Genomic DNA, 19,537 nt, shown 5'->3' on the forward strand with positions numbered 1-19,537 from the left:
GTTTTCATCTCGGTATTTCCTATTCGTGTGGGTTTATGCGTTAGTTTCGATTGCTTTTGATATTTAAATCAAGGATCAAAGATGAATTCACTAGTTTATCAATTACCTGTTTTGAATAAATCATACCCATAGATGTGCCGTTTGATGCGCTGACAACTCCCTCCATGGGTTATCCTTGAGGCGGGGTCAGTTGACAGCTGATAGTAATTACCGTATTCCCCTTGCAGCATCTACACGTTAGGTTTGGATACTATATTGAAAGAGAATATAGTATCTAAACATAGAAACAGTTTTACACATATAATGATTTATGATTTTATTTATTAATTTTGCTTGCTGATTTTGTAGGATACAAAAGTGGTGCAAGGTAGTGTGTTGGCAATCACTGACAATGTCGTGGTGTCACTGGATGAAGTTTTGAATGCTGTAAGAATGGTCAAGAAGGAGGTGGTTCAGGATGTTAATCCTTTGATCATCAATCAAGCTGCATCACTAAGTACCTTTCTGTCTCTACCATTCTCTGAATCTGTAACTGTTAATATATATGCTTTCATCTTGAGTCCTATACCCTCTTTGTTTGTAACTTTGTATATCACCTTCACAAGTCACATTTAATATATTGATGCTTGATGGTGCATCATTAGTTTATAATTGCAGTATGTGCTACTTGGACCTGAAACTACAAGGTCCCAAGTTTTTATTTTTTTCAATGATGTAATTTAGTAACTGGCATTAACAAGTCTTTAACCTCTTTTAGGACCTTGTGTATTGATTGCAAACTATTGTGTTGCTTAAAAATGATTCAAGTTTCTTATTATTTTTTTTACATTGATATGTGGCAGGTTCTTTGGCAGTGGATTCATCATCCACTGATTTTGTGATATCCATGTGTAAGTCATCAGATTTTCCTGGTAATAAGCTGCTGGAGGAATTGTCACGGGTGTTGAAGCCTGGTGGAGAAATCTTTTTCCATCACACTTGTGCTGCTGCTGCTGCCAAGGAGACAGTAATGCATTTGATTAGTATCTTAAAGCAGAGTCATGATGGATGGAGTTGAATATGTTAAAAAAGATGAAAAGGGTGACCCATCAGCTAAAAAAGATTCACATATGTTAGATGATTTGGACCTCCATGGACCTAATACTTTGGATTCAGCCTTAGGTATTTACATACATTGACAATTTTATCACCATATTTTTGGTTGTTTGTATAGTAGATGACAACAATTTTCTATGCAGAGGTGATCCCTCAAGAAACCAACTGTTCAATAAATGAAAAGTTAAATGTTGTGTAAGTTTTAGTTTCTGAAAAATGTGTAACAGAGTCACAGGCAATAGATGAGATGGTTATTGGTACTGGTATTGGGAGTGATAATTCTTACAAGAGTGATTCAGATTCAGTTGGACATGAGATAACCAATTCAATGATGACATTACTGCTTCCCCTGCTTAAGACTTATTCAAGAAAGAAAAAGAAAGATGCTTATAAAATGTCTTAGAAGGAAAGAAAAGGAACTAATCAATGTCTGAAAGATGAACCTCCAGGTCAGCATTACATCTGCACAATTAAAATTTTAACCTACATGTAGTGTCAGTTTATCAAGGGTTTTTTTTCATCAGGGGCTTGTTTTACTTAATTGGCAGCCAAATCTTTAATTATTAATTGGAAAATATGGAAAATAATTCAAATGAAATAGTGTAACAATTTTTCTTTCTTCATTGTATTTTCCATCTAGACCTGTATGCTTTTGTTGACCTTTATAATTTCATGCAGATTGCTTTTATAATTTGTGCTATTGAAGTGAACTTGTTGTTGCTAATGAAGACATAGTTGTCCTATAATCCTTTCCAGGCCTTTTGATGTTAATGATGTCCAATTAATGATCACCATTTTCTTGATTTTCTGCCAATTGACTACGTTCACCTCTATATTTCTTATCTATTCTTTTGAGAAACTTAAATGAAGTCATATTTCATTTTGTGGTTCGTACAGGTAATCCAAGCATGGTACTGTCATTTGCTGGAAATAATGTCGACCTGGAAGACAAGAGCACAGTTACAACATAAGTATTTACCCTTTTCCTTATTTTTTATTGCAGAATTTACCCCAGGAATTATTAATATTTGGAAAAAGAAAAGTTTATTTCTTTACTTATTTTTGTGTGTAAGCTCAACAAAATTTACCCCAAGGAGAATGGTCTTTTTTTTCATGGAGACATCAGCTAAAACTGTTGTTGATGTTAACGATGCACTTCATGAAATTGGTAAGCTTTTACTACTTGCACATTTTAATTTTACTTCAAAAATATTTGGCTTTTATTTATGAGAAAAGATGGTTGAACACACATTTGAGCTTTGAGATATGATTTTGAAAAGTGAAAAAGATTATCAATCTGTTTGGAGTCTGTCTTGTCTACACATGGGGCAAGGGTATTGTATTGATTGCTTCTTTTTTTACTTGAGGATCTCTAAACCCTTACATCTGAATATGCATATGATGAGTTAGAATTGTTGCATAAAAATGAAAATCTAAAAAATAAATGGACTATATTACACCTATCTTCTAAATCATAGAAAATTCATCTTGGAGACCTGTTCTTAACCTCTAAGTGTCGTAATGGCAATTGCTTTTTCTATTTCTTTTTTATTTTGAATTTTTCTTCTTAAACAATGAAAAAGATGATTAGACTATGACTTTTCTTTTACTTTTTGATTTTGTATTTCATCAATAATGAAAAAATAGATTAAAGAGCTATAACTGAAAATGCTACCAATTGTGATATCTGTTACATGTCGTTTTGAGTGGTCGTTTTGTGTGAGCAATGGATAAAAAATTGAGTGTTTTCTAATATATATTGTGTGTGTAAAACTCAGTTTAATTTGTTGTGTTTTATGAGTTTTTATTTTAAAATAATAAATAGACTATGACACCATAGTTTTTCTGATGGCAAAGTTGAAGTTAGTTTGTTGATGAAGTTTTTATAATTTGGAAGGGAAGTGTAATATGGTATATTTAGTTATTATTTTAGTTTTAATAATTTGAAAATATTAAAATATATATATATATATATATATATATATATATATATATATATATATATATTTAGGTAAATATGATATTTTAAAGATTAAGAAGGGAAAATACAATGTTTCTTTAGACATATAACTTTGGACTTTAGAAAAAAAAATTTGTTTATTTATTTTAATATATAATTTGGAAGGCAAGTGTAATATGGTATATTCAGGCATATACATGTAACAATTATACAAAATGATTTTTTTCTCATTCTGATTTTGCTTGATCTTTGTTTCTATCCTTGCTGGATTGGATGAAAAATTGGGTATTTAAGTAATTTAGTTCTGGATTCATTTTTTTTAGGCTGAACCAGAAACAAATGAAGTTTATGCACAAATAACACTCTTGCCTGGCACAAATGTTTGTATATGGCCTGTAACTCGGTTTAATCCATACCATAGGTGTAGTATGTAAACTATTTATTAACAAATAAATAAATCAATATGAAAACCTCTCAAATATAAGTAAAATGTTGGTTGATAGTTTTTTTTTCTTGTTTCGAGGGAGTGGGTCAGCTGGAATGAGGCAAAGGGAGTGGGTTGACCTTTTGTTTTTTTGTTAAATGTTAATCGTTACTGAAAGCAAAAAAAATCAAAATTTAATTTTGATTTATTTGATGTCTCGTGTCTTGCAGGTTCATGGTGGTCGGCAGTCCATGTAAGTTTCTTGATTTGTAACATCTTGTATTCAAGAAATAGCAATGTACTTTCCATAAAAATTATAAATTATATTCTTTGAAAAATTTGCTAGATTGGTAAGTTTAAAAGCAGAATGTCCTGATAAGAATTAATTTTAAAAGTAGAATGAAAATGACAAGTGATTTTGTGTTGTGTTTATAGGGTTGATGAAAGCGAATAGCTTTGGAGTTAGAAGAGGAAAAGAAAGCTCAAGCCGAAAGAGATAAGATGCTGCAAATGCAAGTGTTGCATTCTTCATTTCAATTGTTAGTATGAAACAAAGAGTAGATGGGCCAATGTACAACTTCTTATCCATATAAGATCCAGCATTAGTCTTAAAGAATTATGAAAGGCAAGATGCAACTTTACTTAGTTGGAATTTGATGTAGAGAGTAGATTAGATGCAAATTTAGATATTGTAAAAAATAGAATTGTATGACATTAAATTTTATGCAATGGATTGTATTTTTTGTATATGATATTTTATTTCTATTATGAGACATTAATTGCAAATTTAATTTAAAAATTAATAAATATATAAATATATTTTTAAGAACATTTAAAATTATGATACGCAAAAATGTGTGTCATCTTCATTTATGACATGGCCTTTCTTGATAGGGGCTTCCTTGATACGCATTGCGTATCATAAACACGCGTGTCATAAGGTTACGACACGCAAATGCGTGTCGTCTTCCTTTATGACAGGGCCTTCCTTGATACGCATTGCGTGTCATAACCGCGCGTCGTAAATGCGCGTCGTAAATGCGCGTCATAAATGCGCGTCGTCTCTCTTTATGACAGGGCCTTCCTTGACACGCATTTGCGCGTCGTCTGAGCGTTTTACGACGCGCAATGAGCGTCGTAAAAGGCCTTTTTTCTAGTAGTGAAGACTCGTCTCGTTTTGTTCATATGATATATGTATAACTTTTGTGCAATTTACTTTTGAACCAAATGTAAACTTTCATATATATGTAATGTAATGGTTGTTTACTGTGATTACTATGTACATTGGATTTGATACACAACTTGGAGTCAACCCCGAAAATGTTTCTGCCTTTGATTTTCGGGGTGTGACAGATTGGTATCAGAGCCCTTGTTTATAGTGAACAGAGGATACCAAACCTTACATGGTATAAAACTATAAACATTAAGGGGCCTAAGTGCTCTGAACTAAAAGTATCCTACAAAATATAAGTATTTTCAAAACTATTTAAGTATGCCGAGCCGTCGAAATCCGTAACTATAAGTAGAACAAAACATAAGTAAATGGGTGTTGTACGCTGCGGTTAAACCTGGGCAGTTATGTAGTCATGTCTAGGGTCAATATAGCTTGGCCAACTATATTCATTCGAGACACAGCCAACATGTGCTTGGGAGTGACTGTGGTATGCGGCGTACCTAAAACTTACCCAATATCTCAAACAACAAATTGTCGCTGCAGCGAACCATGAAATACTATGGGAGTATTTCTCGAGCCGATCCTTTGTAGAAATCCTCGTATACGCATTATTCCTTGATCATTCCTCTAGCGATAAAATGTTCTGTCTTGATAACTCCTTTCTGCTTTATCGCTTAGTATGATATTATATATTGTCTTGATGAGATATCTCCTGTCCCATATCTCTTGATTCAATTCAGAGGACTTATGATCCTTTCTTTCCTGATCTTTTTAGATCAAGATGCCTCCAAGAAAGAGACCCAGCTCAACGAACAACAACAATCCTCCTCCGCCACCACCTCCTATTCAAATCGATTTGGAAACACTTCAGGCAACCATTTCTGCTACCATATCAGCTCTCTTACCTCAACTGAACTCTAGGGGTTCAGGAGGTGGAACCCAAAACCCAGATGATAGCCAGGGACACCAAAAAGGGGGTTCCTATAAAGACTTCATGAACGCAAAACCGACATTCTTCGATGGCACAGGGGGTGTCATTGCTTTAACCCGATGGTTCGAGAGAATCGAATCAATCTTTGAAATATGCGCCTGTTCGGAGTCTGATAGAGTCAAGTTTGCCGCCTGCACCTTCCTAGACAAAGCCCTGACTTGGTGGATCGGCCGAGTCAAATCCTTAACTTTACCTGTAGCGAATGCTATGGGTTAGGAAGCTATGAAGGAGCTTCTTCTCGCAGAATATTTCCTTCGGGGCGAACTCCAAAAGCTAGAACACGAACTCTGGAACCTTAAGATGAAGGGTTCCGACATAGCCTCTTATACCTCAAGATTTGACGATCTGGCGTTACTTTGTCCGGGAATGGTTACTCCGGAGAGTAAAAAGATAGAGAAGTTCATCTGGGGGTTGACCCAGCCAACAAAAGGGAATGTCTTGGCTGCGAAGCCAGATACATATGACAGTGCTAAATGCCTTGCAAAAATCTTAATCGATCACGACGACAACTCTGATGAGGAAGCTACCACCCCCTAGCCAGTCACCAGTAGAGGCGGAAGCAAAAAGAAATCCTGGAACAAGCGAAAGGCCCATAGTACGCAAGGGTCTTCTAAGAAACAACAAACGGTAGCAGTCCATGCTGCTACTGCCCCTGTTACTGTTTCAGCTGTCGGTTCCACAGCCCAAACTCCCACCAGTGGATACACTGGTACCCTTCCTTGGTGTAGTAAGTGCAACTATCACCACCGCATTCCTGGTCCATGTCGCGAAAGGATTTGCGACAACTGTGGCAATAAGGGCCACCTTGCTCGAACCTGCAGAAAACCAGCCAAATCAGCGAACCAATCACCCGGAGCGGGAATTACTCCGGCCTGTTACAATTGTGGGGAAGCTGGGCACTTCAAAAGGAATTGCCCCAAGACAGCTACAACCACTCATCCCTCTGCCGCCGCAGGTATATTTCTCTTTGATAATTCTTATACCTGCAACTCTTTTCTATTTAGTACAAAGAGGGAAACCTGTTATCTATCTATTCGAACATTTTCTAAACTCAATCCTTCGTATGTAATCGAAATGTGTACCGTCGAGATGACTAACCAATGAGATAGATAACACTAACTTCGTACCTATAGATTGAATCCTCAGTTCAGAGGACTATTCTGTTCCATTCGATTTAAAAAGGGGGAAACTTTCTACAAAAATACTTTGATGCTATGTTTCGAAAGGGTCGCTCGTCTAGATCTTTTTCTCGACCCGGTTCTCGTGATCTTTGGCATCAAACCTTCGTATCATTCCATGCCTTAGAACTCAAAAGTTTTCCCAATATGAATTACCACGCATCCCTCGTTTCTGTGATTATTGAGAAACGGGAAGTTAGCAGCTCTTTCCTCTAAATGTCTATACCGAAGGATTTCCGGGAGTTTCTTTTGAGCGTCTAAGTTTAGTCTCACATCAGACTTTTCGAGATCTTCGTAGAGATCGATTCTACAACCTTCAGATTTCAGATGCCCTTAGAGCTTGGTAACATCTATCTAGACCATCACGTCTCGAATCCTTAGAAGCGTCTGCCCAACGAAACCCTAGTGATTCCTTTGAGTAAACCGAAGTCGTTCATAGTTGGAACTTCCATGAGAAAACCAATTGATATCGTAAATTGAGAGAGAGTTAAAGTACGAAACAAAGACACGTCTCGATAATGAGAACTCGTTAGAACGCCCAGTAGAGACCTGATTCCACTTGAGAAAGTGAAGATCCAAGGCAACAAATCCATTTGTGTCTCATTCCAATTCATGATCTATATCTTATTCTTTGAATTTCGAGACGAAATTCCCTCTAACGGGGGGATAATGTAACAACCCGAAGTTTTTCATCGCCGAAAACCTATTCTACCCGTATAACTTGTCGTATATCGAAACGTCACGATATCGTTTTTGGGTTTAGTTAATTAAAATTTTATTTTTATTATCATCCAATGAGTGTCCAAACCCTTTAGGAACTCATGAAATTAGCCCAAAACATTTATCTCATAAGTTTTAGAAACGTCCCCGCCGGGTGACGGAAACTTAATTGGGTGCGACCAAAAGCCTCGTTTAAGGCCGGTATCGGGTAGAATTCCACCGTGTCCAAGTTTTGGGAAATATATAAACATGTTAAACCTTTCATTTGAAGCTTTTTCCCTCTCTCTCTCTCTACTCTCTCTCTAACCTCTCTCCTAAAATCCAAGTTTAAGGGTCCAAAACTCAATTTTAAGGCCTCAAATCCCTAAGGTACCTTCCTAACTTCATTTTATAGCATATTTGGCTTCCAAATTCGAGATTTAAACATGAAATGGGACACAATATATGAGTTTATGGCCCAGGAGGCTGCCTAGGCCGTAAACACCAAGTTTGAAGGGTTTTGAGCCCTTAAACCCCTTCCTAGACAAATTTGGACTTTAGATATGGCTTAATGGCTTCATGAATTGGACTTATAACATTTAAAACATGATTTTTGATGGATTTGAAGGAGTTTACGGTCAAGGCACAAGCTTGGGCCGTAAACTCATATTTATGGGGTTTTCTTGACCTTAAACCCTTCCAAATCACTAATAAGGCTTAGATATGAATTATAGAACATTTGGTTTAGCCTTTTGACACTTGAAACATAATTTTTGAGGGGTTATTATGAGTTTACGGCCAAGGCAAGAGCTTGGGCCGTAAACTCCTTAAAATGTGGTATAAAATTCATTTTAAAGTGTTATTTAGCCCCTATAACACCCCTAAAGCCTTGGAATGAATTTTAGAAGCCCTTACATGCAAGTTTTTAACCTTAAAACACATGGAAATACCCTCTAAGAGAGTTTACGGCCATGAGAGGGGTCTCATAGGCTGTAAACTCCAAAAAGCTATTCTAAACATCAAGTAAATGCATGAAAGGTCTTGAAACAATTTTAGCAATCACATGTGATTTGTTTGGAAACCAAAAACACAATTTTTCTTGAGTATTTAGGAGTTTATGGCCAAGAGCCTATGCTAGGCCATAAACTCCCATAAATAATTCATTTTGATGATTTAAATCCATTCCAAGCCTTTAAATCCAAAACTAGAAAATTCCCTTAAGTGATTTGAAGCCATTTTTGCCCTTAACTCACCCCACCATGAGTTTACGGCCGTAAACTCATGGGTACAGGGTCATGTGGCCGTAAACTCCTTAAAGAGTGCTTCTTTGAAGTCCCAATTCATTATCCTAACTATAGGTGTCCTTAAACGCCACCCGGGTCCCTCCAAACACTTGTATCGGGGTGTTTTTACGACTAGAAACAATTGTCCTTATCAAATAACGAATCTAAGTCCTAATTAGATACAAATGTGTATCTTTACATTATAATTAGGAACATCGTGTATTTACAAGCCCCAGATCAACTCTTAGCATCCAAATCGTCACATTTCTCATCCGGTGAGTTCATACCCCTACGCCTTTTTCCGTGTTTTTCAATGTTTTCAGGGGGGGAATACAAGCAAACTATAACTGTTTTCAAATTATAACATTGATGTGTTTCGAATAATATCTGGCAAACTTATAAACACTTTTACTCCTTATGTATTACGCTGAGCATAAGGAATGATTTATCAATTTCAACTAAATGGATTTTAGTTAAGAAAATAACCAAACTAATCAAATTATTATGGGAATAATTTGGGGTTCTATATTTCTCTTTATATCATGTACTGATATCTGTATAAAGTTATTAGATAAACTATGTCTGATTCAGTTTATCTCCGTATCATTTTAATGTATTGCCAGATAATTTCATAGTATGTATCTATTTCCACTGTATCATGTTTCACAATCTTTGTATGTTTGATATCGTATGAGAATCCTGTGAATAGTTAGTACTAGTTTGTGAGTAGTCACTACCCTTTATGGATGATCAGTAAATCCTCCCCGGAAGTGTAACCAGAGTCTCCTGGAGGGAGAGCGAGGAATTTGTGAATAGATCTATTCGGGACTGACAATCCCACACCTTAACTGCTAGCTACAGTTCGGCGGGCACGCCTGGGGTGACAAATTTTGTATATAGTCCGACGTCTGAGTAACGTCAAGGATGTCTCATTGTCGTATCAACATGGTTACCCGACTCACAATACGTATTAATATAACCTTATTCACAGCTGAGATTTTGTTTAGAATCTATATCTTGTTCGGGATGATAATCCCATGGTCTGGTAACTATATCTTGTTCGGGATGATAATCCCATGGTCTGGTATCTATATTTCGTTCGGGATGGTAATCCCATCGTTTTAAATCTATATCTTGTACGAGATGGTAATCCCATGGTTTTGAATCTATATCTTCTACGGGGTGGTAATCCCATGATTTTATCTAACTATCTTATATCAAATTCGGGATAGTGATCCCATGGTTTTATCAAATAACCTCATACCTGATTCGGGATAGTAGTCCCATGGTTTTCAATCTATATTTTCTAGCATATCAAACTATCTTGTAACTAGTTCAGGATGTTAGTCCCAAGGTTTTCAAACTACTTTCTATCTACAGTTCGTGTATATTATGATATTCATATCGTATTCGGGATAGTAAGCCTATGATTTACAAAATATAGTTTTGTGTATTAAACTATACTCTGTTTTATTTAGTAAATCTTGTATTTAGGAAAATATGGTTCCTGGGGTTAGCATATAGTTTGTAACTGCACTGTAACGAAAGATAACCAAACTAACATTACATAAGAAAATATGGGATTTTCTTGGATAACAAACCTTTTCGGAAAACTAAAGGAAACCGATACATTTTCATAAAACAAATCCGCTTATGAACTCACCAGCTTTATGCTGATTTTCAAACTGCTTGTATTCTCAGGTCCAAGTTAGACAGGTACCCAGTGATCTCTTTTGGTGAAGACGGAGTGCGTGGAAGACTCGTCTCGTTTTGTTCATATGATATATGTATAACTTTTGTACAATTTACTTTTGAACCAAATGTAAACTTTCATATATATGTAATGTAATGGTTGTTTACTGTGATTACTATGTACATTGGATTTGATACACAACTTGGAGTCAACCCCGAAAATGTTTCCGCCTTTGATTTTCGGGGTGTGACAATCTTCCAATTCAATTTGCTTTAGTAATGCTCCAAATCATTGCTGATTTAGCATCATCAACCAAACATGTAATATCATTAAGGGTCTTGTCACGACCTTTCATCAGGGAGTGACTGAAGAACCAAGTCAGCAGCCAGCTACCTCGACACTTCGACACCTGACTCTCCCGACTTGTCAATATGTGGCTTAATCTCCAAGATCTAAGCACATATAGACTTGCTTGCCAATAGGGATTGAGTGACTTAGAACTTATCAAGTCTTAAAACTTGTGGGATAGGGAGATTTATTGGAGGAGGTGGATGAATTGAAGTATGATTTCTAGTTCCACAAATGCCCAACAAAGGGATTGATCTTTCTCCTTGATTGCCATTTGGGATATCATCTTCATTAGGAAGCTTGTTCCTAAAGATTTGGGAAGACCATAGCTATCTAAACTAGACATCTATAATGGGAGAAATTCAAGTTAGTTGATTTAAAGTCCTTAATATAACACCCAATATGAAATATTAAGGCTAGGACCCAACAACCTATTTATAACTGGAAGAGGGATGCCGTAATCCAAATTATAAAATAGTTGAAGGTAGGTAAATGACGATTTACCAATTTCCACCATGAAAACAAAATATTTTATTATTAGGTTTTATTAGTTTTGAAACTCCTAGATCTTTTGAGATACATTGAACTTTTCAATGGCATGTTTGAATCTTGATTGTGCCCTCTCAAATTTGTGACTGGGATGCCGAGGATCACAAACAAGGTGTGAATAACCATACAAATTGACTTCGTAGCCTTAACAATATTACATAATCGATCTGCCGGTTAACCACACACGCTCCACCGATCTATAATAAAGTCAAGTTACCCTTTGCCACTCTTACTAGTCCATGTTAGTGTGCCGGTTAACTACACACGCTCCACTAACGACTTGGTAAGGTACAAAGTGTAATTTTATGGGCTAGCACCTTTTCACATTTTCCTAAGTAACTAATATTGGGAATTTATAAGTGTTTAGTTACTTAGTATTTTTCATTTTACTTTTAATGAAGGGAGAATTATAGTCCATTCCTACCCGTTCGGCTAACGACCCTCCACCAGTCAAAGAAGGGGTGGGTGAGAGTGGACACCCATTAAACTGCCATTTTATAGGCAGTAACCTTATACCCCCCTTATAGACCGGCTTCGTGAATGAGGACTACTAACGCTAAGATTGACTTCCTCTTATACATATCTATATAGTTAAAATTATAATAATAGTATAAGGGTTGAATTTTAAACTTTTTAAAATTTCAATGTTCAATTTGGAAACTATTTCAAGACTCTTTAAATCATAACTTATGAGTTTAATGGTTCATTAAAATGAAGACTCTTCATTTTAATGTAACCCCTTATTCTTTAAAAACACCTTAAAGAAGTGTCTCTTCAACATCCATAACTTGAGGACAAGTTATGGAGTCATTAAACTATTTAATGGAAAAAAACTCATACATTTTATGTAACCTACAAAACTTTTATGAGTTTTTAAGATTCATAAATATGACTTTTCACGTAACTTGAAGACAAGTTACAAAAACATATTTTATGAACTTCTTTTAGACTAATATGGATTGAAAACAACTAAAACATAATTTTTTCATTATCAATCTAAACTAACTCATAAATCAAGGAAACATAAAATTCTTGAAAATTCATAACTTGAGGACGAGTTATGAACTCCATACAATTTTCAACAAGATCATGAATTATATCAACAAACAATTTGCACACAATTCGTATGATCTAGCAAAACTCATAAGCATGATCATTCATAATCAACAATTTTCAAGAATAACATGAACACATATAAAGTTGAAACTTTTATTATAGCATTGAAATTGGTTTAACATAATCATCACCACATTCAAAACAAGTTTTATAAGCCCAAAACAGTCAAAGGTAATGATTCTAGAACAATTCCAGCACCAAAACTCGAAAATATGCTGTCTGGGGGTCCAACTCGTCGAGTGCATGAACAAACTCGGCGATTTGGATGCATTTTGCCTTGTACTCGTCGAGTCCCTTCATGGACTCGGCGAGTCTATTGGGCAGACAGCACCAAAAGTCGATTTTTAAGCAGTTTAAGCAAGTACAACAGGAAAACAAACCAGTCTCTGATACCACTGTTGGGTTTTGAGCAATCTAACACTCCTAAGTGTACATGCAACCCTAAATACCTTGGATCTATGCTTTCTCTATTATACATGCAAATATCAACTTTCCAAGGTATTTTTCTATTCTAGCATACAAAACTTTGAATAACACAAGTTAGAATAACATACCTTTTGTTGGTGCTTGTCTTCATGAAGCTTGAGTGCCTAGTGCCCCAAGTGTGACACCTCAAATGCTTCACACAACACCATAAGAACTTGGAGTAACTTAGAGAGAAATTAGAACAGTTCAAGAATCGGCTTGCCCTCCATGCATATTATAGTCGCCAATTTTCCTAAGAAAGAGATCATTATATAGTGTGTTACAATTAGGGTAAACCCTAATTGTCATGGCTATCCATTTCCATGGATCCATGGGTTCAAATACACCATGGAGCATCCATGGAGCATCCAATTAGTTTGAGCCCAACTTGATAATCCATGGAGCATTAGCCCACTATATAAGTATGGATGATTTACACAATCAACCCATATATTTAATTAGTCTTCGTTTAATCACATAATTAATTCTAAATTAATTATTGATCAATACTAATTAAATAATCTTATTAATGTATTAGAACTTATAATATATTAATAAACCTTAAGTGTTATTTCTCTTATTTTAGTCTATCCAAGTGCATGATGCCATGCAACCCAAATGGACCATGCCGGGTCGGGTCAAGTCTTACCAATTATAGTTATGGACTTAGACATTAATCCAACAGAACCTAATAGCTATAAGGAAGCCATGGCAGGCCCAGAGTCTGAGAAATGGAAAGAGGCGATGGTGTAACTGTTGGATTAATGTCTAAGTCCATAACTATATTTGGTATGTACTTGACCCGACCCGTCATGGTCCATTTGGGTTGCACTTCACCGACACAATTTATATGGATAATCTTTTGAGAATAGTATGTTTTTGATTAATATTAATATATTATAAGTTCTAATATATTAATATGGAATCATATTATTTAATTAGTATTGATCAAGAATTAATTTAGAATTAATTAAGTGATCAAAATGAACTAATTAAATATGGACTCTTGTATATATGGAATGGGCCAAGTTCATTTAGGTTGGGCTAAGCTTTCATGGATAGTCCATGGAGTGTTTAACCCATGGATCATATGAAATGAAAGGTCATGGGTTTAACCCTATTCTCCATACTATATAAAGATGTCATTGGTTGGTGAAATTGGCACTAGTGTGGATACACTAAAAAAAGGGCTAGCCAATTTCACTAGAGAGAACCAAGTAATCATATTCTCTAAAGTATTCCAAGGTGTCTTGGTGATTTGTGATTCCACTTGAGGCTTCCACACTATTGGGGCTAAGCTCTTAAAGCTTGAAGACATCAAGCTACATCAAGAGGTATGTATTCTATCTTGTTACATTCATAGTTTTTGTATGCTAGATTAGGATAATACCTTGGAAGTTCTTATTTGCATGTATAATAGAGAAAGCATAGATCCAAGGTATTTAGGGTTGCATGTACACTTAGGAGTGTTAGAATGCTCAAAACCCAACAGTGGTATCAGAGCCACGGGTTGTTTTCTGTTATATTGATGCAAATATTTTATTTTCAAAGTTGAAAAAAAAAGAAGAAAAACATGAAGTTTGTCAAATTTTAAGATAATTACTTGTTCTTGTGAAAAACTAATTATTTGTAAAATTTGAATAATTTGCTTTATGAGTTGAATTAGGTCAAATTTAATAAAAGATAAAATGATATGATTATTTTATTAGTTTTAAAAGTTTGATCTAAAGAGTTTTATTTTTTGAAACCTCCATAAGTTATGGATATGAAAAGGTTTTTAAAAAAAATTGATTCAAAGTTTTTATGGAGTTACAAAATTTGGTGTTAATGTTTTAAAGGATTCCATAACTTAAGAATAAGTTATGGATCACCAAAAGTTTTTTGTTTTACCTTGTTTTATGAGTGAATTTAGATTAATGAATAAAATTATGTGATAGTTGGTTTTAATCCAAATTAATCTAAAAGAAGTTCATAAAATGTGTTTATGTAACTTATAAGTGACATTTATGAATCTTAAAACTCATAAAAGTTGTCATAGGTTACAAAATGAAGAGTCTTTTTCCTCATTAAATTGTTTTATGACTCCATAACTTGTCCTCAAGTTATGGATGACCAAGAGTCTCTTCATTAAATAATAAATTAAAAAAAAGTTTAACCTTAATTAATTCCATAAGTTATAAAATAAAGAAAAGTTAATTCTTTTATTAGTTTAAAGTCTTCCATAACTTGTCCTCAAGTTATGGAACTTGCAGAGTTTTTGGATTAAAACTACTTTAAACACATAAGTTATGGAATTAATTAGTTTTGAATAGTTTCAAAACTTGCCATCAAGTTTTGGAATTTGAAAAGTTTTCACTTATGAATACTTTAATTCCAAGTTAGCCCTTAAAATTTTAAAGAATTAAAATTCAACCCTTATACTTTATAATATTATAAGTTAATAATATATATATATATATATATATATATATATATATATATATATATATATATATATATATATATATATGTATAAGAGTAAAGTCAGTCTTACCGCTAGTAGGCCTTATTCACGAAGCCGGTCTATAAGGTGGGTATAAGGTTGTTGCCTATAAAATGGCAACTTAATGGGTGTCCACTCTCACCCACCGCTTGCTTGACTGGTGGAGGGTCGTTAGCCGAACGGGTTTGACAGGACTATAATTATCCCTTCATTAAAAGTATTAATGATAAATACTAAGTAACTAAACTCTTATAAATACCCAATCTTAGTTACTTAGGAAAATGTGAATAAGGTGCTAATCCATGAAATTACACTTTACACTTTGTCTAAGTCGTTAGTGGAGCGTGTGTGGTTAACCGGCACACTAACTTGGACTTAACAAGGTAGGTAAAGGGTGACTTAATATTTATCATAGTATTGATGGAGTGTGTGTGGTTAACCGGCACATCGATTGAGGGGTAATTTATTAAGGGTACCAAGTGATTTGCATGGTTACTTCACACCTTGTTTTGTGATCCTCGGCATCCCAGTCACAAAACCTGAAGGGCACACTCGAGATTGAAACATGCCTTTGAACAGTTCAATGAATCTCAAAGATCTAGGAGTTTCAAAACCAATTAAAACCTAATAATACATTTCGTTTATCTTGGTGGAAATTGGTGAATCGTCATTCACCTACCTTCAAATATTTTATAGCTTGGATTATGGCATACCTCTTCTAAGTTATAAAATAGTTTGTTGGGTCCTAGCCTTAATATTTAATATTGGGTGTCATATTAAGGACTTTAAATCAACTATCTTGAATATCTCCCAAAACATGTCTGGTTTAGACATTTATGATCTTCCCAAATCTCTTGAAACAAGCTTTCCTAAATGAAGATGATGTTCCATGGAAATCATACTTCTTTCACCTCCTCCAATTATTCTCCCTACCCCACAAGTTCTTAAAAAGGTTAAGGTCACTCGAACCCTATTGGCAAGTGAAGGTCTAGGTGTGGTCACATCTTGGAGATGTAGTCACATATTGACAAGCCGGGAGAGTTGGGTGTCAAAGTCTTGAGAAAGTTGGTGGTTCAACTACTTTCTAAGTCACATAGTGAGTTCTTTTGGAACACCTATGAAACAGACTATGACAAGACCCTTAATGATCTTATCTATTTGCTAAGATCAACTTCCTAAAACTTTATGGACATTGACAATGATGACATTGGATATCTATTAAAGCTCTCTCTTCCCAGTGGAAAGGGATCGGCCATAGTCAACTCGGTTGACCAAATGGTAAAGAGAAAAGCTAAGTCTGGATAGTCTCGTGTACCATTATCAAAGGGTCCATATGTTTATATTGCCAAAGGAAGGGGCATTGGTTGCGAAGCTGCCAAATTTACCTAAGGATGTTAAAGTCAATAAGTTTGACTCTACTTCAGGTAAAGTCCACTATCTAACTCTGTTAAGTTTCTATTCTGAGATTCTTGATACATGATGTGACTGGGTCACATGATGATGTTTAAGAATCAAAGGAAAAAAAGTGAAGAAACTTAAAGAAAGAATATGCTGAATCTGATCGCGTGGATAGATTTCTATCGCGTAGTTTGAAGATCGGATTCTTGAGCTACTTCTCAAGAGTTATGAGATATTGCTTAGGAATAGATAACAACAAGTTTTCATATGAATTGTAAGGACAAGTTTTTTTTCCGCAAAGTTTTAAAATAAGGGAAAAATTTTTATTTTATTTATTTTAAAATATCCTTACAATGGCATTTGAGGAAAAATTGTTGCTTATATGATTCCATTAATAGCAAGAGTGGAAATATGAAATTGATTCTTTCATTTGTGGTAATGTCTAGATTTACCAAATAAGGAAAGATTCTCATCACCCAAGTTTCAATTGGATCGGAACTTGGAATCATGCAAGTTGTATTGCATGATGAATGAGAACCTTCAAGTATTGGGAAATTAAGACTAATTACTTGCTCACATGGATGTGTGAGTCAAGTAAAGGACTAAGGGATCGAGTACACATTCGTGTGCACTGATTAAGTCCACCACAAAAGTTTGATAAGACTATTCATCATAGTTTACTAAAGCTCAGTAAATATGATTATACTTACATGCTTAAGTGTAACTCTGAGACATTGGAAAAAAAGGTTCCAATGTAAGGCAGAGCGAATAAGAAGAATCAATCTAGGCAGAAGGATAAAAGTTTCTCAAATCTGAAAAGATGGGAGAGTACTTTAGTATCAGTTTTTGTGATCATCTTAATGATTAAGAAACCATAGCATAATTAGTTCTCTAAGGAAGTCTTAGTGCATTCTTATGACTAAGAAGAGGGATCTTGAATTGTTGAAATGGTTAAATCAAGAAGATGAGTCATACTTCGTGCCAATACAAGTCTTAGAGTCATACTCCAAGATTGTAACATGAGTGACATGTCTTAAAGAAGGTTTAAAACACTTGTCAAATGTAAGAGTAGAAGTTTTCTACTCTTGTACATTTGGAATTGGTAAGTTGTGATGTTTTGGATAAAACAAAGACCAACTTAGCCAATTGGGTAAAGTGTTTTTCTTGATTAGAATCCGCACTATCTCTTGGATATTTGACAAGGGAGTCTTATAGGTCAAGAGGACAGTGGGAGTCTTTAAGGTCTTGAAAGTCTCAAGAACTAATCAAGAATAGAATCTGAAGTTCTTCACTAGAACACGACTTGAGGTTTACAACCTATCGTGTTTACATATTCTGTGCCCATTCCAGTTAAAGTTGGCTTTGCATATGAGTTCTTAGAGTTCTCAATTGGTTACACAACTACTTGGAAGCAATGGCAGGCCCTTGAACTGCCAGGTGGCGAGAAATTAAGATTGAGTTCAGTCCATATGAGTTTGGATTTGTCATTATCCTTGTCTTGTGACTATGATTTTGACAATTCACATGGATAAGAACACATACACCATTAAATCTAAGTGTCATAAGGTTTCTCTCCGATTCATGAAAATGATGGTGAGGAAACACTTTCACTAAGTAGATTTTAGCTAGATAGCAATTGTGATATTTGCATTCTCAAAGTCGTTAGTGGAGCGTGTGTGGTTTACCGGCACACTAACTTGGACTTGTGAGAAGTGGCAAAAAGGTCTAACCATTATGATTACGGCATACCTCTTCATAATTGTTTAGACTCACAAGTGTGCTATCTAAGGGAAGGTGTATGATTTTGATAAAGTCTTATCAAAACAATCTAGTATCAGAAATCTGAACTTTGGTAAGAAAGTCAATGAAGTATTGATTTCTAGAAGTCCAGCTGATTTCTGGGTACATGTCAAAACTAGTGGGAGCATAAGTGTTATGCTAATAATCATCATGTTAGTGGGAGCATGATAATTATGATAAGTATTGCAAGTTAGCAATGTTAATTATAGAAAAACAAAAGTTTCAATTGGGAAAGAGTTGTTTTGCTATAATTAAGCGAGAGGAAATTATACTTCATCTCAAATCTATAAGCTTAGATCGTGAGGTTTTAATCATTTAGTCAAGGATACATATATGAATTTCATGTTGGAATGGTTCAACATAAGGAAATTCTGTATACGGGTCCATTATTTGCGTTCTAAAATTCGATTATGATTACGGCATCCCTTTTCATAATCTGAATTATGAGAACTTGGCAAATAGAAATGGAAATGTTATAGCAAAAGACTGGTTTAGTCTTTATGTGAGACATCATGAATCGTGTCCCATATGCTTCGGATATAGGATCGATTACATGTGCTATATTCATCCTTTCTAAAAATTTTCCAAATGCCTAGGGCATTAAGAAGGGAAAAGGTTTAGAACTGGATATGACTAAAAGGATTAAACAATTGTCGAGGACAATCTATGGTTTACCAAAGATTGGTTGCTCAAGGACAGTTGGAAGTATAGTGATAATTCTAGAAGGACCATATTGACATAATCTGTAAGGAGGCAACTCTTGTTCAGAAGTGATAGTCAAAATGGAATCTGGAAATGTTTCAAAGTTAGAATTTTCAATCTGTTTAAGATTAGGAAACTTAATGCAAGAAGGATGTTTCCAAGGAGCTGATCTCCTTTGGA

The 19,537-nt window shown here is 35.0% G+C and overlaps 1 protein-coding gene across 1 annotated transcript; it reads left to right on the forward strand.

The window, feature by feature from the left end:
* The first annotated feature begins 254 nt into the window (after positions 1-254).
* On the forward strand, positions 255-1,081 carry LOC128133884 (anamorsin homolog). Its single transcript, XM_052771396.1, has 2 exons — positions 255-496; positions 843-1,081. The coding sequence occupies exons 1-2, from the start codon at positions 433-435 to the stop codon at positions 1,055-1,057; spliced, it is 279 nt and encodes a 92-aa protein (XP_052627356.1). The 5' UTR covers positions 255-432; the 3' UTR covers positions 1,058-1,081.
* The last annotated feature ends 18,456 nt before the right edge of the window (positions 1,082-19,537 follow it).

This window comes from Lactuca sativa, chromosome 4, assembly GCF_002870075.4.
Source record: "Lactuca sativa cultivar Salinas chromosome 4, Lsat_Salinas_v11, whole genome shotgun sequence".
In the NCBI taxonomy this organism is placed as follows: domain Eukaryota; kingdom Viridiplantae; phylum Streptophyta; class Magnoliopsida; order Asterales; family Asteraceae; genus Lactuca; species Lactuca sativa.

Bases quoted from the DNA above. Each gene is read 5' to 3' on its own strand.
- LOC128133884 (XM_052771396.1), top strand. From the start codon at position 433: ATGGTCAAGAAGGAGGTGGTTCAGGATGTTAATCCTTTGATCATCAAT. The intron at 497-842 runs GTACCTTTCTGT...GATATGTGGCAG, and splicing joins CAATCAAGCTGCATCACTAA to GTTCTTTGGCAGTGGATTCA.